Source organism: Prionailurus bengalensis, chromosome D2 (genome assembly GCF_016509475.1).
Source record: "Prionailurus bengalensis isolate Pbe53 chromosome D2, Fcat_Pben_1.1_paternal_pri, whole genome shotgun sequence".
Lineage (NCBI taxonomy): Eukaryota > Metazoa > Chordata > Mammalia > Carnivora > Felidae > Prionailurus > Prionailurus bengalensis.
The window spans coordinates 44350443-44372536 of NC_057351.1; the positions used below are offsets into that span (position 1 = coordinate 44350443).

At 35.6% G+C, this 22094-nt stretch overlaps 1 protein-coding gene across 2 annotated transcripts in view; it reads right to left on the bottom strand.

Moving 5' to 3' along the window:
* The window catches only part of WAPL (WAPL cohesin release factor), a 91477-nt gene that overhangs the window by 17466 nt on the left and 51917 nt on the right, over positions 1–22094 (bottom strand). For both annotated transcript variants that reach the window (XM_043596768.1, XM_043596767.1), the window contains exons 5-12: positions 11686–11781; positions 10250–10402; positions 9865–10001; positions 9046–9157; positions 6941–7168; positions 3312–3423; positions 2180–2277; positions 1161–1237 (exon numbers count right to left, since the gene is read on the bottom strand). In XM_043596768.1, the coding sequence (XP_043452703.1) occupies positions 1161–1237; positions 2180–2277; positions 3312–3423; positions 6941–7168; positions 9046–9157; positions 9865–10001; positions 10250–10402; positions 11686–11781 (1013 nt within the window). The remainder of the gene's footprint in view (positions 1–1160; positions 1238–2179; positions 2278–3311; positions 3424–6940; positions 7169–9045; positions 9158–9864; positions 10002–10249; positions 10403–11685; positions 11782–22094) is intronic.

The window sequence follows — 22094 nt, forward strand, 5'->3', positions numbered from 1 at the left end:
TTAGGAAGAGGCTGTTGTACTAAACTTGAACCAAGGCTGGAAACATAACTGGAAATTTTATGTGAACTGAGGTGACAGCATTAACCTAATGTCATGCAAGTTGGGCAGAGAGAGTACAATAGAGAGAGCTACGTATAGATCTGGAAAAACACATATAAAGGACAGGAGAGGGTTAGAAAAGGTCATTTACAATAAAAATAAGGACTAATACTTAGTTTTTACCATATCTAAGAATTAATTTATGCATACACATATATATTAACATCGTAATATATACATTGTATACAATAAGACATTCAAAGACAAGAAAGACATTTAAAAATCATTTAAAATATTTTAATATTTTACAAATATACCATTTAAAACATTTTTGAAAATGTTATATATAACATATATTAGCATATATACAAATTATCTTTAGTAACAACAACCTTAGGTAGGTAGATGCAATTATTACCCCCTTCTAAAGCACTTGTAGCAAGTAAATGACTTGCCCAAGGTCACAGGGCTAAAGTTATGAAGCTGGGATCCATACTCAGTCTTTCTGGCTCCATAATCCGCACTCCTAACTTTTGTACTACACTGTACTACCTCTTGTTCACAGAACTTGACAAAAGTGTTTTATGAAGGAAGGTGATACAATCATACTTCCTTTAATGGTCTACTCAAATGCCTTTTTTTTTTATATATATACACTTTATTTTTTGAGAGACAAAGAAGAGACAGAGTGCAAGTAGGGGAGGGGCAGAGAGGGAGACAGAATCCAAAGCAGGCTCAAGGTTCCAAGCTATCAGCACAGAGCCCAACAGAGGGCTCAAACCCATGAATGCGAGATTATGACCTGAGCTGAAGTTGGATGCTCAATTGACTGAGCCACCCAGGCACCCCCTTTTTAAAATGTTTTTAATGTTTGCTTATTTTTGAGAAAGAGAGACAGAGACAGAGTGCAAGTGGGGGAGGGGCAGAGAGAGGGAGACACAGAATCCAAGGCAGGCTTCCAGGCTCTGAGATGACAGCGCAGAGCCCGATGTGGGGCTCAAACTCACGAACTGTGAGATCATGATCTGAGCCGAAGTCGGAAGCTTAACCAACTGAGCCACCCAGGCGCCCCTCAACTCAAATGCTTTGAATAAACAGCATGATATTTCAAAAAAACTTACTTAGCTGAAGAAACAATGAGCTGTGAATCTTTATATGCTATCAAGTAGCTTTGATTCTCTGGGTTATGTACTGTTACCTAAAAGGGAAAAATATGAAATAATTGTGGCAATACACAGCTTTTATTCATTTACATACAACATACGATCCCTTGTACAGTAAAGACAAAGATAGGGAAGAATCAGCCCTTGTCATCTAAGGGAATAACCAACATGTTCCATATTTAGAATAATAGAGCTATTCCTCTGTTATAAAATTAAAGCATTTTTACAACTGTTTGCTCATAAGTAACATTCTGAACTACACATTCACTGTAATGAATTACCAATCACTCTCAATGTCAGAAAAGAGCAGTCTCTAACTTATAAACTATTAAAGTCCCTAAATGGATTAATTTAGAATAAAAAAATGCTACCTGTTTAATGTAATGCACCTGAAGCACTCTAAAAGAGCAGGAAAAATTTCAATTTTGTCTACACCAAGAACTTTTAATTCTATATTATCCTGAAATGCACTGCCAGCATAAATTATAACCTACACCGAACTAGGTTTAATCATTCATAAAAGCCAAAGAACAAATATACTTATGGCATACACAGTTCAACAGTAGCATTCTTCAAAGTCAAATATTATTAAGAGCTGTGATTACGATCTGGCTCAAATAGCTAAATCAAGAAAATCCTTACTGATTAAAAAAACAAAACAAAAACCTGACAGCTCTTAATTACCATTTTCCACAAACAATATATTTAAGCAGAATTCCACATTAAGGAAAGAACAAGGACATTTTATAATAAAAACAAACTTAACCTGCAAGGTTTCCTAAAGAGTGACAATATGCATTCTTAAACCAAACTGGTTATTTAGCTTGTTCATTAACACTGGCTGCTCAACGAATGCATTATAATTTCAGTTTGGATTAGCAAAGTAAACTTTTGGGATACTTCATAAAAAATATCTGACGGTCTCTCACCCACTCAGTCACAATTTTCTCAACATAGTTGTCCATACTTATACTCACACTTTCTAAAACTCGTAAACATCTCTCTGCTCCCCATAATGAGGCTACTAGTTTCTCTTCATCTTCATCACTACTTAAATGATCCACACATTCTTTCACTAGGAGAAACAAAATGGATACAAAATTAGTATGTCTCATCACCTCAGTATTTATCTCCTTAACTAACATTAAACGCCATCTGCACCCACGAACATGCCAGAACCTCTCTGAATATAATTTATTCTGAGTTTTATAGAACACTGAAATGTTGAAATATAGGAGACTCTTATTGTTGCTCTTTTATTTCCATAACTCCCCAATATCAGAGTGCTAATGGCTTTTCCTTTAAAAGTCAGAGATTTGCAAGATGCTGCTAAAAGAACAGATCTTGGGGCACCTGGGTAATCAGTAAGTTGAGCATCCAATTCTTGATTTTGGATCAGGTCAGGATCTCAGTTTGTGAGATCAAGCCCCACGAGCAGAGTCTGCTTAGGATTCTCTCTCTGCTCCCTCTCTCTCTCTCTCTGCTCCCCCCCTCCCCCCCTCCCCGGTTACATTCACATGTTCCCTCCCTCCCTCTCTCAAATAAACATTAAAAAAAATAAAATAACAGGGATGCCTGGGTAGCTCAGTTGGTTAAGCATCCAACTCTTGATTTCGGCTTAGGTCATGATCTCGGCTTAGGTCATGATCTCACGGTTTATCCCTTTGTGGGATCGAGCCCAGTGTCGGAGCCTACTTGGGATTCTCTCTCCTCCCTCTCTCTCTCAAAATAAACATTTAAATATATATATATCTTAAAAAAAAAAATAAAAGTAAAATATGTTTAAATTGATGCCATTATTTTTTTGAAGTATGTAAATAGATTATTTTCTTCAGGCTTTAAGTAACATTAAAAATGTTGAGGCGCCTGGGTGGCGCAGTCGGTTAAGCGTCCGACTTCAGCCAGGTCACGATCTCACGGTCCGTGAGTTCGAGCCCCGCGTCAGGCTCTGGGCTGATGGCTCAGAGCCTGGAGCCTGTTTCGGATTCTGTGTCTCCCTCTCTCTCTGCCCCTCCCCCGTTCATGCTCTGTCTCTCTCTGTCCCAAAAATAAATAAACGTTGAAAAAAAAAAATTTTTTTTAAATGTTATATACATGTGTATGTCATACCTTTATCTACAATATGATCCAGACCACCCAAAAGCCGGAGTTCTTCTTTAAACCAGTCTCCTGCTCGTTTAGAAGTAAGGGACAGCAAGGTCTCCATAGCTAAATGCCCAGTCTAAAAATCAGAGGCATCATTAATGAATATTGAATCTTGGTGAGATTTCTGAGGCAACACTTCTACAGATTGTTTTACTTTAGAAAAGTTCACTGCATGCTACCAGCCCATAGTATTTTTTGTAACAGTAAGTGCTTTCATAAGTAAAACTGAACTAATTTTTATCAGGCTAGTCTAAGTTGCAGAAACACTTTAAACCACTGGCTTGTTTTTACAGAGAAAACCCCTTATTAAAAGTAGTCTATCTAGGAGCAGCTGGGTGGCTCAGTCCATTAAGGATCCAACTTGTGGTTTCAGCTCAGGTCATAATTCTGCAGTTCATGGGTTTGAGCAGCCCTGAATCGGGTTCTGCACTGACAGCATGGAGCCTGCTTGGGATTCTCTGTCTCCCTCTTTCTTCCCCTCCCCTGCTCGAGATCTCTCTCTCTCTCTCAAAACAAATAAATAAGCTTAAAAGAAAGAAGTCTATCGACCCCTGGCTGGTTCAGGGCATAGAACATGTGGCTCTCAATCTTAGGGTTGTGGGTTAGAGCCCCACATCAGGCACGGAGCTCACTTAAAAAAAAAAAAAAGTCTATCATTTGTCAATTCAATAAAATAAATGCTGATACTGTTCTTTCTATAGAACAGAGGCACAAAGATAGAAAAATAGGACTGCTGAATCAAAGTGCCTATGTATTAACTGTAATACACTATATTGGAATAATTTACCACAAAGGTTGTAACATTTAACTCTAGGAACAAAGTGTAGGTGTTATCAGTACACCTTGCTTTTGAATCCTCAAAAGCACTAGCTATCATTTTAAATTTTTGCCAAAGGATAAAAAATGATATCTTATTGCACTGGTTTGAATTTTTCGAACTATAGTAAACTTGTACATTTTTTCCACATATTTATAAGCTAACTGTATTTCTTCTACTCTGAGTCCCTGTCAGTAATTCTTTATTTTCCTTGCAAAGCTGCTTGGGATTTTTTGCTTGTTTTGTTTTTAAATTCTGTATATTTTCTTATCTCTTCTGAATAAAAATGCTGTTACTTTTAGGGTTTCAGATTCACTAGTCTTGAACTTGACATGCAGTGTTAGCAGCCTGGATACACATGATATGTCTATCGTGACAAAATTATATGTAAATAATGATTGAAGACCATCACTACAGTAAGCCCAGAATAGTAAAGTCACGACAGTAAAGTCAATAGTATTTACAACCGGACCAGAGTTTTTCTTTCTCTTCATTTGCCTTTAATTATTCATTTTCTTTCTTATTATGTTTCTTTTTAAAAGCATACAGCCACCCCCCCCAAGAAAGAACAATCTGGTTCCTGTAACAATATGGAACTTCAGCATAACAAAATTAGCAAAGCTGATAAGACCTGGTTTTCTTTCCAAAGCTTCTTTCCTTTCAAAGATACAAGTTTACATTAAGTCCTCCTGGTTTGGAACTGAATATAAATATTTAGAAATGGAAAAAACAGAGCTTACCAGCAAAAATCTTACTAGTATTACAGATTTAGAGGAGATCTAGAATATTTTAGTCTATTCATTAAAAAAACAAGGTTGATGTCCAAGGTGACATATATAGAATGAGAAATTGTCACTATAAAAACAGATTCCGTTTTGCCCAATTCTCATTCTAAGTCCCTGAAAGAGTAATTTAATGAGATCAGTTCAGGTATATTAGCTCAAGAGTCATAGTAGTAATAAAGCTGAAGCCTAATGAGGCTTTCTTTGTTAAGGACGAAAGGGAATAGTAATTTGATGCCAATATACAGCAAACAATCATTAAGTTTTTATGCTAAAAGGGGCCTTGGTTTGTCTCTATCCACATAAAAAGGATTGTTTGATATGTTAAGCTATATTCATTAAAAACAGTCTATAAATCAAACATTTTATATGCAAACTGGAATAGTCCTTAAAGAGTTAAAGGACAATCAAATCATTAATCAGAATACTAACCAGCAATTGTTAGCTCTCAGTTATGTGAATTATACCTGAAAACATAATATATTTTAAATTATCTTCCCAAGGTGCATTAGGAATAGGAATGTATTTTTAAGAAGTTAAGCAGTTAATAAAAAACCAAAACTAATGTGTAGGGGAACAGTCACTGTACAAAACAATGTCTACTGTACAATTTAAAACAAATACAACATTCAAGTATAGCTGAAGTTGGGAGGAAAAAGAGGCATCCTAAAATTAGCAACTGTGTTCTCATTTTAACCATGTAAGTAAATTATGTAATACAACATAAGTAAGTTATTATACCGCTATTTGGCACCCTAATAAATTCAAAAAACCATAGAGAAATTTCAAGGAACAAGTTTATCATCATGCTATTTAACAGCAAATGCTTGGAAAGAATTTAAATGTTGAATATGGGAAACCCCCACAAAAAAGATACATTTATTCAATGATGCAGAAAATAAAAATCTCAAATTTATTTTCATATCATTAAAAAATTTGTACGCATTGCAAAAGGTTAAAGGAAAATAAAAATTACATATATATTTTAATGTAGTATACAAACAATGTGGTGACGTACAGGGATCTTTATCCACCAGCTGAGCATAACAGCTATTTTCCCAACTTTACTAAGTACTGAATACATTCAATTCTATATCTTGTCTTTTAATGTTAACCTACTTTCCCCTCAAACCCCACTTTATACAAATCACCGACTCTACCTTAATTAAACAGAGCACTATCCCTAAATCATATTTAATTACTACAAAGCATTCTATAATTTTTGAGGCAAATGCTGCAGTCTTCAGTTTATTAGTAGTCAGTAGAAAAAACAATGCTAATACAGTTTTGATATTGGAAATATCTCAAAGTCAGATTATATATAAACAAACAACCTTTTTTCAAAATGACAAGGCCAATTATCTTCTACTGACCTAGTAACCTGTGGGGATACTACTGATTCTACAAGTAAAGCACCAAAGGAAAGGAGAACTAGAATCAACCAGAAGCAACACAGTCATCTTAAACTTCGGGAGTTGTGTTGAGCCTAAGGGTTACTGGCCATGACCCCAATTGCTGTTGGCAGAAAACTTCTTTCAGAGCCTTGGGGCCTTGAGGAGTTAACCAGACACCTTGAGATACTCTGGAATATGTGAATGCTCATTTAAACGGCCCCTGAAAATCCTCTGGATCTTTATTCCTGAAACCTACAGAGAATAAGAATTCAAATTCCTAACAGTCTAAATATAGTTAATACACTATAAAAATAAACAAAATAAACAAAACAAACAAAAAACAAACAAACAAAAAAAAACCAAGCAAGACAAAAGGACAGACAGAACACAACAGAAAATTTACTGGCAAAAAATCTAAATATAGATGGGCTAGTTTAGGCAGGGAACAGAATCATGCTCAGAGCTAAGCCTTAGAAGAACTTGCCCAATTGTTGACCAGGAGATTAAATGATCTGTCCAAAGTCACACACCTGCTGTGACTAATTTAAAACTTTCTGAAAGTAATTTTCATTTTATAATGGACGGAAGGAAGAAACCTACCGTTATATTTTCTAGATCAAGATGCTTGTTGTGGACAGTTTCACAGAGTCTTCGAATTTTTTCTTTGATTTTGTTCATGTCTTTTTCATTCAGTAGCTTAGCTGAAGAAGCATCTTGTTCCAGTTCCAGAAGTCGAATCATTAGATCTAGGCTAGCTCTATCAAGATCCATGTTCAAACGATCTCTACTCAATATGTACATGAGGGCTGCTGTACAAAGGGACAGATTCTTCAACAGACAAAAATAAAAGTTAATGTACACAACTGGTGACAATTTCATTTATGAGACTGTTTTGAGATTTGTTGGAAGCCTTAAAAATGTTATATTCAGTGCAAACTGCCCTCTTAAGGGGCATACTCTAGGAAAATATGAATTAAATGAATAAAGGTCTGTTACTTAAAATTTTCCTTTCTATCAATGCTCCCTATATGCATGCTCCCAAACTAGAAAAATGTTAAGTGGAATTACATATTTTCTTAGCCATTCTGTGCTAAGAGTTTATAAAACATTTTTTCCAGCTACACACACACACACCCCTGTTTTTATACAATAGTTCACTTTAGGATATTATAGTTGATAAAGTTGAATTTCGATTTTAAATCAAGAGCATGTTTTAAAATCTGTACCACTAGGTATTTTTTTTTCTATAAAATAAACACAGCTGAGTTTGTGTCAATACTATAAAGTTAAGATGCTCAAATAAACATATTTAGACTCATTTCTTTAAAATAAATCAAGCAGGAGGTGCCTGGCTGGCTGGCTCAGTCAGTAAGTGTCTGATGCTGGGCTTAGGTCATGATCTTGCAGTTTATGGGTTCAAGCCCCACATCGGGCTCTGTGCTAAAAGCTCAAAGTCTGGAGTGTGCTTCAGTTTCTGTGTCTCCCTCTCTCTCTCACCCTCCTCCACTCACACTCTGTCTCTCTCTCTCTCTCAAAAGTGAATAAACATTAAAAAAAAAATGTTTTCACATTAATATAATGTGCTCTCAAAATCATTGAGATCAGGCAGTTATTAGCATACTCTGCTTATAATAGATACTAAAAGCCAGAGTACTGAGGTAATATATTTTAGGTAACCATTAATATTAACAAAATGGTCTATGTTGGGATAGTCTAACATTTGGAGTATTTTGTACTTACACTTATTTCATATGTACAGAAACATAATTATCTAAAGATTTAAACTCTAAATCTCCCAAAGTAGAAAAATTTTTGACTAGGTGACTAATTAAATGCTTACAGAGCAAATCATTTTTAGAAATTAGGATGTCACAGTATAGGCCTTGGGAAATCCACTGCCCCCAAGAGCACACACTAATGCCTTGGTCCTCTCCTAACTGTGTAACAAAGCAAATTAATTCTTAGTTCTTTTCTCTTCCTCTCATTGTTCTGTATCTGCTACAACTTGGCAATGGAGTTCTCCCAACTCAGGGTTAAGTACACTGTTTTCAGTTTCAGAATATTCACTATCAAACTGTGTCACCTAATCTGCATTTAAAACGTAATTTCCTTGAGCAAAAATATAATAAAATGATCTGAAAACACCACTACTGATAATGATAAATGATTTTTTCCCAATTTGAAAAATGTTAAACCCAACTTTTATTACATATGCTTGATTTTTAAGAGATAGTGTCAAAGCCATAATGCAAATGAGATTTCTTTTCACAATGGGCTAGAACTAGATTCAACATCCAAACAAAATGTCTAAGTATTTTTTTTAAATTTCAAACCATTTTTCTCATGCTTTCAATAGAATAATTAAAGATTTTTTTTTCAGCATCTTATGATTAAAGGAAATCAATGCATACAGAATTAAATATTCAGTATAGTATGGTATAGTATGTTAGGTATGAAATCAGAATGACGTTTTAATAGTATAAATTAACAAATTAAGAGAAAACAGGGTCATGAGAAAACATCCTTAAATAATGTATTAAGCAAAAAACTTCTAGCATTAAGCTCTATATATTCAGCAAATAAAACTAACTGAACCCAAAATTAGGAAATACTCATTTATGAATAACCAATGAAGATATTTTTCAATAGCTAAATAGACTAAAATTTTAAAATAATGCTTCCTAATCCCAGAAACTTAAAAATACCTGATGGTGCTGGGAATCATCCAAGGTTTTAAAAACCATTGCTACCATTCCATGTGCTCTCAGGTGCATTCGAAAACTGGGCATGGCACATTTAGTAGCCAAGCTAATAACACTAGGAGAAAACAGACTAGGTTAAGGGGACTGAAAATAGCTAGTGCATTAGTTGTTTGTTGTGCAATACCAAAACAAGCAAATGGGGAGAGGTGAGGGGTGTCAAAGCACTACCCATTGAGATCACAATATAAAACACATGGGCAAAATGAATTATTAAAAACCTGTTGATGCATAGTGATTAGGTATGCTATATTAAAAAATGTAACTAACACACAGTAGTCTTTAGTGTATTACTACTACCATTAAAAGCGAAAGGTCTCAGCTACTTTTTGTAACTAACACTTTTGTTGTATCAGGACTATAGACAATGTTTGATTGGATATATTCCAATTGACTGGATAATTCAAACTAAGATATTCAATCTATTATAATATGCAAAAGATGATCCAAATCAAAACATGCTTAAAACAAATTTATTACTTGTCTAAAATTTAGGGATGAAAAATAATTTTAATGATTTTTTTAATGTAACACTTCTTTTAAGCATCTGTAGACTATACTATACTAAATGGCTATGATCATCCAACTTTCCATTGTCCATGTAGAATCAAGTTCCTCATGAGAAATCAATCACATTCTAACTTATCACTGACTATAAAATACATTCATGATAATAAACTCACAAATGTTTGGCTCTACTCGGCTGGAAAGTGTTAATAAGATATAGCATGCACATAATTATCAAATATAAAAATAAGATCTTACCTAAGGCAACGTGTGTTTAGAGGCTGAGTGCTCTTTAAGCCACTTAACAGGTACTCAATGTCATCAGTGAACTCTTGATTTTCACCAAATTCCACCACATCATTGAAGTGCTTCACATGCTGAACAACTGTATATAACTGCCAAGAAAAATAAGTCCTCCTCTTTTATAACCACGAACTAGCATACTTAAATCTACGGGCTTGCTGTACTTCATTTAAAAGTGTATAAAACAGTTCAATATATGGCAACTAAAAGAAATGTTTTTAAAATCATTGGTAGTACTAGGAAAAGATAAGTTCGTGGATAAATGTTCAAGACATTAAAAGGCTAAATGTTACATACAAAAATCTATCCACGTGCAGTAAAACTGTATATAGCTGCTTACTTCTTTGTCTTCTTTTCTGCATTTCAGTGCAGTAACTATATCTTGGTAGGGCTGAGTAGGTATTGTCACAGTTTTTATCACTTTGGGTGGTGGTGCAGGAGCCTTAAAAACTCCATCATCTTTTTGATTTGGTTCCTTTGAAGACAGCCTCACCTATTAATAAAGGTATTAAATTATTGTTCTAAATAAATATAAAAAAATAGTAATAACTCATCTACCTAGTAAATTTGGCTTAAAAAAAAAGTGGGAAAAGCCTCTGAAAGGTCATAAAGGGCTACTTTGAAATTCCATGCACTACTAGGTAAGACTCAACAAAAGAACCACTCGGGAATTCTTTCTGGTCTTTTTTAACCTCAGATTTCACAGACAATCAATTATTTGTCTCCAGGACCATTAGAAGGAATAAAGAACCACAATTACATACATAACACTGAGAAAAGCTAGGAAAGGGACAATCAAACTACAACAGATACACAAAAGAACTTTTAAAGTACAAGAATCTGGGGGCGCTTGGGTGGCTCAGTAGGTTAAGCATTCGACTTCGGCTCAGGTCATGATCTTGCGGTTTGTGAGTTCAAGCCCCGCATCAGGCTCTGTGCTAACAGCTCAGAGTCTGGAGCCTGCTTCAGATTCTGTATCCCCCCTTTCTCTGCCCCTCCCCCAATCATACAATGTCTCTCTCTGTCTCAAAAATAAACAAACACTAAAAAAAAGAAAAGGTACAAGAATCTTCAATTTAGGGTATAAATAGTCATAATGAAAGGCTGGTATATAATTACTAATAGACACAATGATGATTCTATACTAGTAAACACAGTTGAATATACTCAACTTAAGGAGACAGGGAACTGTATATATAGAGATCTCTATTCCTAACTCTTTTGAATTCATCACTTGATAGCTCCAGATGACTGAGGTATTACCATTAACCTAGAAATATTAATCTATGGTCCTTTCAGTTATTCTGAAGAAAATAATTTGATAACCTTTTCAAATGTGTTTTGAACGGAAAGGTATTACTGGAATGAAGGATAAAGCTCTCCTCTGAAAAGTAAATGAACCACTCAAAGCTACTCTAAGATCTATGTAGGATGTAATTTATAATATAGCTCTAGGAGCTACTTACAAAATTCAAATATGGAATAATTTACCCTTAAAACACTAAATACAGTAATTCCAGAAAATGTGGGTCAAGGGTAAAAAGTGGTCCAATATTTTTTAAGGCTCTTATCTATAAACTAGTAGCACCAGATTTTCCATTATCCTGTCCATAATCCTCACTTTTCCAATGATTAAACTGAAGCCACTCAATTTTAATGAGGAAGTCCAAAATACACTGTTGAAATCAAAGATTTTCAAACTGTGAATAAAGATAGCAATGGCTTAATTTATAATCTATTAAACAAAAAATGAAATAAAATGTACAGTTCACTTACTGTGGCACTCTGAGGTTTTACTATTGGTGGCCCAGGCAGCTCTTCCGAGTCTGGATGGTTCCAATGTCTGGCATTATATACAGCTTTTGTAGGAGACTAGAGAGATGAGAAAAAGGCCACCTGTTTCCTTATTTTGCATCATTATAAAAGTAACTCATTTAATAAATAAAAATTCACTAAGAATAACTTAAATACATAAACATATATCCTAGACAAAGCAGGACAGACAATACCTAGCTTGTATTACCACCGTGCTCTCATGCCTATGGAATCACTGTGGTATTCTGCCACAAAATCAACAATTAGTGCTGTGGGCAACTATTACCAATCTTGTACTAACTTACTTATCAACACAGTCTACTCAACATATACTGTATTCCTCCTACTACTGATTCATGCTCCATATTCTTCCAGTGGTGGAAATAAGGCAGCTTATGAAAAGTAATAAAGTTCCGTATATTCATATGTAAGTGAAACTATGGGGGGCCAGATGAGTACCATTACTGAGAAGTTTTCAAATTTTTAAAAAGTACATATATTTAAATAGTTAAATATTAGTAGTAACTATTAGTGTAAATTAGTAGTTACAAATTTTTAAAAAGTAGTTACATATATATATTTTAAAAAGTAGTTACCATATATTATGTAACATATATTACATACAGTGGAATCTAAAGCAGTACTATGTAATACATATATGATTTCTGCAGCAAAATGTCTGCATATTCACATGAAGTGGGATAAAGATATAAATGAACATGCTCCACCTCAGTCCAGGTTAGTGTGCTGGCAAGTTAATTTAATATAAACTTAAAATAATTTTTAATTTTAACATTCTCAATTTCAGAATTGAGAATAAAGAACTATGAACCCCTATAATCAAATCCATAGAATTAAATCTGTATGAAAAGCACAAAAATCTTCACTTTTAAAAGGTGACTGATTGGGGCGCCTGGGTGGCTCAGTCAGTTAAGCGACCGACTTCGGCTCAGGTCATGATCTCACAGTCCGTGAGTTCGAGCCCCGCGTCAGGCTCTGTGCTGACAGCTCAGAGCCTGGAACCTGTTTCAGATTCTGTGTCTCCCTCTCTCTGACCCTCCCCCATTCATGCTCTGTCTCTCTCTGTCTCAAAAATAAATAAACATTAAAAAAAATTTTTTTAAAAAAAGGTGACTGATTAAACAAAAGCTGAGAACACTTTTGCCATTCTTTACAAAAGTTATGTTCAAGTTTGTTCTTTAATCGTCAAATGTTTGATCTCCTTAAGAGATTTTCTGTTTATAAGAGTATGATAACTCACACTTTCAGTACTACAGACAAAAAATAGAAGTACAAGTTGGGAGGTGCCTGGGTGGCTCAGTTGGTTAAGCACCTGACTTGATTTTAGAGTTCAAGTCATGATCTCATGGTTCTGTGGGTTCAAGTCCCATGTCAGGCTCTGCGTTGATAGTTCAGAGCCTGCCTGGGATTCTCTCTCTCCCTCCCTCTCTCTCTGTCCCTCCCCTGCTGGCACTTGCTCACTCTAAATAAATATACAAACTTAAAAAAAAAAAGTACAAGTTGGGAAACATACTTTTAAGACAGGCCAAAAATTTACATAACAAATAACCTTCCTCCCTTACTAGCTGCAGTAAACAAACATAACAGGAACCAAGCATCAAAGTTATATTTTTCCAAATACTATCTTTAAAACAACCATGTTGTGACATCAAGGTAACAATGTAAGCTCTACAATAACTAGTTTATTGAAAGATAAAGTTTAAGTTGATTTGCATATTAAATGTGTCAGAAAAATCATAATACTAAAAGGAATCCTACTTTGAAACTTGCATAGTCTCTCACCTATACTACGTATATAAACCCATTATTCTTACATACCGGCTTACATAAAGTGAGGATGCATCAGTAATCTAAAGCAATTTATGCACTCCAACAATGATTTAGTCAGGCCTCTTGAGGTACTACCACATAGAAAAGATCCAGCATAAATTTTAAAATCTAGCTCTCTATTTCTTACTATTCTTCTCTCAAACATCAGCTATATAATCCATATGCCTGCTAGTTGTTAGATTCTTCATTTAAGCAACTTCTGACACCCAAAGCATAGTCGTGAGCCCAGGAAGTTAAAGGACATTTGGAAAGAACAGATGCCTCAAAGCCCAATCACTATACTTCTTTTTAAAAAGCATTGATCTGCAATAATAATCTTCTGGATAATAATAAGGTATTTGGTTTCACAGGTAACAAAACAGCAGGGCAGATCTAAATCAAATAGACCACCTTCCAGTTAACTGTGAGTGGTGATATACCTAAGCAGACTTAGGAACCAGATGGTCTGTATTAAAATCCAGATGAACAGTAAGCTCTACTATTAGTTACTAAACATTTTACTTATCTGAGGATTAAATGAAAATATATAAAACATTTAGAAGAGTGCCGAAAAGAATATGTGCTAAGTATTACCTATTATTAATAATATTAATGGTAATAGTTGCTAAGTGATGATGTGTAATTCTGATACTAGCATCTCCAAAAGAAAATTGGGAGTATGTGGTCTATTCATCTAACAGAGAATTGCAATGCAGAAATGAAATAACTGACATGAAAACACATCTTACCAAGTATTACTGTTATAAAAATCAGACTGGGATACACTATTCTAACTCATCTCAAAAGTCTTTGAACAATATCATTGATGAATACAGATGGAAAAACTCTCAACAGAATACTAGAAAACTGAATTCAACAGCACACTAGAAGGATCATATACCATGACCAAGTGGGATTTATCAGTGGAATGCAAGAAAAATTATCAATGGAATGCAAGAATAATTCAAAATATGAAAATCAACCAATGTGATAAATCAAACTAACAGAATGGACAAAATTCTGTCCATCATCACAATTTGGTGCAAAAAAAAAAAAAAGCACTTGACAAAACTGAACAGCCTTTCATGACAAAAACACTCAACAAACTAGGAATACAAGGAAATTACCTAAATATAATAAAGGTCACATATTAAAAGCCCCAAACTAACACACTCAACAGTAAAAAACTGAAAGGTTTTCCTTCAAGATCAGTATTAAGGCAAGAATGGCCATTCTCACCAATTCTATTTAACATAGACATACCAAAAAGTAATCAGGCAAGATAAAAAAAATAAAAAATAGGGGTGCCTGGGTGGCGCAGTCGGTTAAGCGTCCGACTTCAGCCAGGTCACGATCTCGCGGTCCATGAGTTCGAGCCCCACGTCGGGCTCTGGGCTGATGGCTCAGAGCCTGGAGCCTGTTTCGGATTCTGTGTCTCCCTCTCTCTCTGCCCCTCCCCCGTTCATGCTCTGTCTCTCTCTGTCCCAAAAATAAATAAACGTTGAAAAAATAAAAAAAAATAAAAAAAAATAAAAAATATCCAAATTGGAAAAGTACAATTTTATCTGTTAATAGATGACACAATCTTGTGTGTAAGAAAACTCAAAAGATTCCACCAAAAAACCCCAAACTGTTAGAACTAATAAATATATTCACTTAAGTTGTATGATACAAACTCAACATACAAAAATCTGTTGCATTTCTATACAATTACAAAAGAACAATCCAAATCCAAAAAGGAAATGAAGAAAACCCCATTTACAAAAGCATTAAAAAAAGAAAGAAAGAAAGAAAAAAGAAAAAGAAACCTGAGGAATAAACTAAGGAAGCAAAAGACTGTACACACTGACAGGTACAAAACATTACTGAAATAAATTAAGGAAGACACAAATAAATGGAAAGACATCTTGTGTTCATGGATTGTAAGGCTTAATATTGTTAAAATGGCCATACTACCCAAAGGGATCTATAGGTTCAATGCAATTCCTATCAAAATCCCAATGTATTCTTTACAGAAAAGATAAAACACAAACTTAAAATTCATATGGAATCACAAAAGACCTTGAATTGCCCAAACGATCTTCACAAAGAACAAAAAAACTGAAGGCCTCACACTTCCTGGTACCAAAACACATTATAAGGGCACCTGGGTGGCTCAGTTGGTTGAGCATCCGGCTGTGGCTCAGGACTACGTCAACCTGAAAGGTTTCTACACAGCAGAGGAATCAAAAGAATAAAAAGGCAACCTATAAATGGAAGAAATATTTGCAAACCATATATTTAATAAGGGGTCACTATCCAAAATATATAGGGAATACCTACAATTCAATCTCACAAAAAACCAAATCAAAACTGATTTAAGAAATAGGCAAAGGACTTGAACAGAAATCGCTCCAAAGAAGAGAAAGAAACAACAGGTTTCTGAAAAGTTCATCATCACAAATCACATGTGAAATGTAAGTAAAAATCGTAATAAATATCACCTTACACCCATTAGAATGGCCATTATAAAAAAAAAAAAAACCCAGAAAATAACAAGTGTTGCAAGGATGCAGAGAAAAACTGGAATACACGTGCACTGGCTGGTGGGAATTTAAATGGTGCAGCCACTATGGAAAACAATTGAGGAACAGGAGATTCCTCAAACACGTTAAAATAGAACTTCCCTCAATAGCCAAACTATGGAGAGAATCCAAATGTCCATTGATTTATGAATGGATAAAGATGTAGTGTGTATGTACATATGTGTACACACACACACACACACACACACACACACACACACACACACACACACACGATGGAATATTACTCAGCCATCAAAAAGAATGAAAAAGAATGAAATCTTGCCACTGGCAATAACATGGATGGAGCTAGAGAGTATAATGCTAAATGAAATAAATCAGAGAAAGGCAGATACTATATGATTTCACTCATGTGGAATTTAAGAAACAAAACAGATGATGGGGCAGCTAGCTGGGTGGCTCAGTCAGTTGAGCATCCAACTTCAGCTCAGGTCATGATCTCGTGGTTCATGGGATCAAGCCCTGCATTGAGCTCTGTGCTGACAGCTCAGGACCTGGAGCCTGCTTCAGATTCTGTGTCTCCCTCTCTCTCTCTCTGCCCCTCCCCTGTTCACACTGTCTCTCTCTCTCTCTCTCTCAAAAATAAATACACATTAAAAATTTTTTAATTAAAAAAAAAACCAGATGAACATATGGGAAGGGGGAGAGAAGAGAGGGAAACAAACCACAAGAGACTCTTAATGAAATCAAACTATGGGTTGACGGAGGAAGGTGGGTGGGAGATGGGCTAGATGGGTGATGGCTATTAGGGAGGAAACTGGTGATGCGCACTGGGTGTTGTATCTAAGTAATGAATCACTGAATTCTATCCCTGAAACCAATACTGCACTGTATGTTAACTAAAAAAAAAAAAAAAAAAAAGGAAAAAAAATAGAACCAATTATCAAAAAAATTCAAATCAAGATCTTGAAAATTTTTCACTCTCATGGTCACTGTAGCATTATTCACAATAGCCAAGAGGTGAAAACCTATCAAAAGATGAATGGATAGGGGCACCTGGATGGCTCAGTTGGTAGAGCATGCAACTCGATCTCAGGGTTGTGAGTTCGAGCCCTATGTTAGGTGTAGAAATTGCTTAAAAATAAAATTTTTAAAAAGAAAAAAACCACGGATACAGAGAATGTGATATATCCATACAATAGACTATTATCAGCCATAAAACAGGAAAATCCTATCATATGCTACAATACTGATGAACCTTTAGGATGTTATGCTAAATGAAGTAAGCCTAACAGGACTAATACTGCATGATTCCACTTATGTAAGGTATGTAAAGTAGTCAAACTCATACAAAAAGAAAGCAGAGTAGTAGCCAGGACCTTAAGGGAGGTGGGAAATAAGGGGCTGCTGCTATTCATTGCATACAAAAAAATAATATAAAATGAAAAAGTTCTAGTGTTCTGTTATATAACATTGTGCCTATAGTTAACAATAATACTGTATTGTACACTTAGAAATTTCCTAAGAGGTAAATTCCATGTTGTGTTTACCAAAATAAATTCTTTTTGAAAAGCCCATAAATCTAACAGGATACAGAATAACCAAATAACTGATATTAAAGGGACATATTCAAGGAACTTTCTATTTACTCTGTTGAACAAAGAGATTTAGTAATACTGTTATTTTATTTTTTAAATGTATGTATGTATGTATGTATGTATGTATGTGTGTATGTATGTATGTATGTACGTATTTATTTATTTATGAGAGAGAGAGCGAGCAGGTATGGAGGCACACATGGGGAAGGGGCAGAGAGAGAGAGGGAGACAGAAAATCCAAAGCAGGCTCACAGCTGCCAGGACAGAACCCTATGTGCGGCTCAAACTCATGAAAAGATGAGATCACGAGATCATGACCTGAGCCGAAGTCGGACACTTAACTGACAGAGCCACCCAGGCACCCCAGTAATACAGTTATTTTAAAAGTTTTTGTAGGGTGATTGGGTTGTTCCATTGGTTAAGCATTCACCTCTTGATTTCAGCTCAGGTCATGATCTCAGGGTTTGTGGGATCAAGTCCCACATCTGCTTGGAATTCTTCTCTCTCTCTCTCTCTCTCTGCCCTTCCCCCCACTCATGGCTCATGCTCTCAAAATAAATAAACTTTAAAAAAAGGTTTTGACTTTTTACCATTTTAGTACTTAACTAAATGAAAGTGGATCTAATTAGATCCTCAACTATTATTTCAAAGTTTTATGTGATTAATATAGGTTTAATAAAGGGAGGAGGAGATGAAGATACATACTATTATCTAAAAATTAAAATAAAAAAATCTGCAGGTGGCATGCACATGGACACACAAGGGGCAATGGTTGGGGGGTAAGGACAACACTGACAGACTCTGAGCTCTTTACATCATTCCAAAATGATGTATGACAACTGCACATGCACTGAAGTGCATTGTTTATGGAGACTACACAAAAATACTATGTCACATGCTAAGTTCACTCAGTGAAAGTGACTGTGTATAGTACCTGCAAAAATACCACTTAAGAATCGACTTTTCATGGAAGATGAAATCATCCTTATCATTCAGCAACCTAGCTAAGTTTAAACTAGGTCATTCTGACTGCACCACTACACTAGGCTTACCTTTAATCTCGTTAATTTTATTCTCGCTTAAAAACCAGACATATCACATTAAACAAATTCCTTAACTTTTCGCTGTGTTAAAATATTTGTGGGTTCTGTTCGTTCTGTAATCTAATAAGGAGAATATTACAAAATAAGTAAGAAAGCTCCTTAAGAATACTCAAACATTTGGGGTGCCTAGGTGGCTCAATCGATTAAATGTCCGACTCTTGGTTTCAGCTAAGGTCATGATCTCACAGTTTGTGGCTCAGAGCCTGCTTGGGATTCTCTCTCTCTCTCTCTCTCTCTCTCCCTCTCTCTCTCTCCCTCTCTCTCCCTCTCTCTCTCTCCCTCTCTCTCTCTCAAAACAAACAACAAAAAAGGAGCACTGTAACATTTTTTTAAGTTAAAATGTTCATTTATTTTAGACAGGGACAGAACGTGAGTGGGGAAGGGGCAGAGAGAGAGGGAGACAGAATCCAAAGCAGGCTCCAGGCTCTGAGCTGTCAGCACAGAGTCTGATGTGGGGCTCAAACTCACAAACCATGAGATTGTGACCTGATCTGAAGTCGGAGGCTTAACCACCTGAGCCACCAAGGCGCCCCTTATATTTCTTTACATTTATTTATTTTGAAAGAGAGAGAGAATGTGAACAGGAGTGGGCAGAGAAAGGGAGAAAGAGAGAATTCCAAGCAGGCTCCACACAGAGTCTGATGCAGGCTCAAACTCACAAACCGTGAGATCATGACCTGAGCCAAAACCAAGAGTCAGACTCTTAACCGACTGAGCCACCCAGATGACCAAGAATACTCTAACATTTTAAAGATCTGGAATCATTTTAACATATTTCAATCTTAGTAATCTTAAACACATACTATTTTATTCAACTCTCCAGGGGCATGACAAACAAGAACCCTAAGTACAACACTCTATTAGAGCTAAGGGGAAACATTCCAGTAACAGACCTATGGGAGCATTTATCCATGAGAGAGAATCCAGTTTCTATGAGAACAATGGATAAAAATTGGGTCTTTACAATTTTAATGCCAAGGCCATGCTTAACAGATTGGCTTACTGAATCATAATTACAAAGCAGAGGAAAGAATTCCTTCACCAAAAGCTAAGAAGAAATGACAATACTATGCTATCCTTCACTGAGATGGCTCCCAAAAGGGAAAAAAATTGGATAATTGCTTTTAAGCCATATGAATTTTTTTAACAGTACCAAATTTATTTCTGAGTTTTAAAGAAGACTATGTACTAAATGAGGACAAAAATAGTAAGCTGATTAGAATTCATCTAGCCTTACCCACACAAGGATATCATGAGAACAGAATCACACTCTAACCAGTAATTCAATCAGCAGGCTGTACAACGAAATGAGTTCTGAAAGAATCAAGTGCTGCAACACACAACTCTGTGTGTGTGTGTGTGTGTGTGTGTGTGTGTGTGAGAGAGAGAGAGAGAGAGAGAGAGAGAGAGAGTTCACATGCACACATGCTTGTCCTGATTTTCCAACCTCTCTTGCTGCTTGTGTGGCACATGACTAAGTCCAAGTCAATGATGAGTGAACAGAAGTACAGTACACCTTGTGGGTCCTGGTCTAGGAATGGATCACTGCTCACACCTTCCCATTCCTTCTATATGCTTTAATAGTATAGAGATGACAGAACACTATCACAGAGGAAACTCGACTCTGACAATACAGCAACTGGAAAATAGTCCACAGGTAAACAGCCAAGGACTGAGAAAAGTAAGCTACCTACTTAAAAATTTATTTGGAGTGTCTTTTATAGTAAGCAAAACTAAATCCTAAAACACCTGAATAATCTTCAGCTGAAATTAGGACCAAATAATTATAGTGATGTACTGAATATGCAAAATTTTACCAACACTGTATTTGTGTATCTACATTACCTACACATGTGTAACTACAATTTAAAAGATGTAAACAGGGATGCCTGCTGCCTGGGTGGCTCAGTTGGTTAACTGTCTGACTCTTGATTTCAGCTCAGGTAATGATCTCACAGCTCATGGGTTCAACCCCACATCAGGCTCTGCATTAACAGTGCACAGCTTGCTTGGGATTATGTCTTCCTCTTTCCCTGCCCCTCCCCTGCTCACACATTCACTCTCTATCTCAAAAATACACAAACGTTAAAAAATAAATAAATAAGAGATGAAAACATGTAAGAGAATGTACAAACAAACAAACAAACAAACAAAAAAACAGGAAAAAATGCAATCTAAACCCAACATAAAAAAAATTAGAACTATATATACTCTGAGAATAAACCCAGAGTGATTTCCAAGAGTTATTAAATTTAAAAAAGCACAAAACAGCACATACAGATGCTACCTTTTATATAAGAAGGAAGAAAAATGAGATAATTTGTGCTTATTTTTTAAAAAGGAAACACAGGGGTGCCTGGCTGGCTCAGTAGGTAGAGCATGCAACTCTTGATCTCGGGGTTGTGAGTTCAAGCCCCATATTGGGCATGAAGCCTTCTTTTAAATAATGAATAAGATAGGAAACACAGAAAGGATAAAGTAGAAAATAATGAAGTTGGTTCTCTACACAAGGTAGCTGATGGGCTGAAACATATCTCAATGACGTGACTCTTAACTGAACTTACCTTTTTGTGTATTTGTGACTTTTGGAAGCATGTTACCACTGTAAATATTCAAAAAACAAATCAATAAGAATGGAAGGGGGAAAAAAAACTAAAACTGGAAGCCAGAAAAAAAAAAAAAGTATTCATAATTCAAATGAATACCAAATACACTGAAGAAAAAACAGAACGACAGACTAAGAGGCAGGCAGACAGAACTAATCAAAGCAACTTACAAACATACTATTTCACTTAATACCCTCAGTGGGTAGCAGCATTGGGTGGGGTAAATACAGGATTGCAAAAATTAAAATAAAATAAAAATCCTGAGTACATTAGACTTATTGTAATACATGGACAAAGCAATTCTCTATTTTAGGTGTATTGTAGATATTGTATTGTAGGTGCATTGAGTCAATGTGTTTATGTTGCTGGGAGTCAAGGTTAAGAGAGAAGGCAAGAAAGAACCCTATGGGGATAGATTAATATTGGAGATAATATGCATTCATGATTTTTAGAACAGATATATACATATGCAGAAACATGTATGCAGGTGAACATATACATGCATGTTTTCTACTGTCATCTGCTAAAAGGGCCAAGAAGCAATGAGCACATCTAGTACCCAGATCCTAGTCTCTAATACCACCGCCCATAGGGAAGAGGGACTCATTAGAGAATGAAACTGATTCCAGGGCTAAAGCAGAGGTACAAGATGAACCTGGAATATTGTGTTCTGCCAAAAAAGTACAGAAGTGCTCATACAGAAGATGG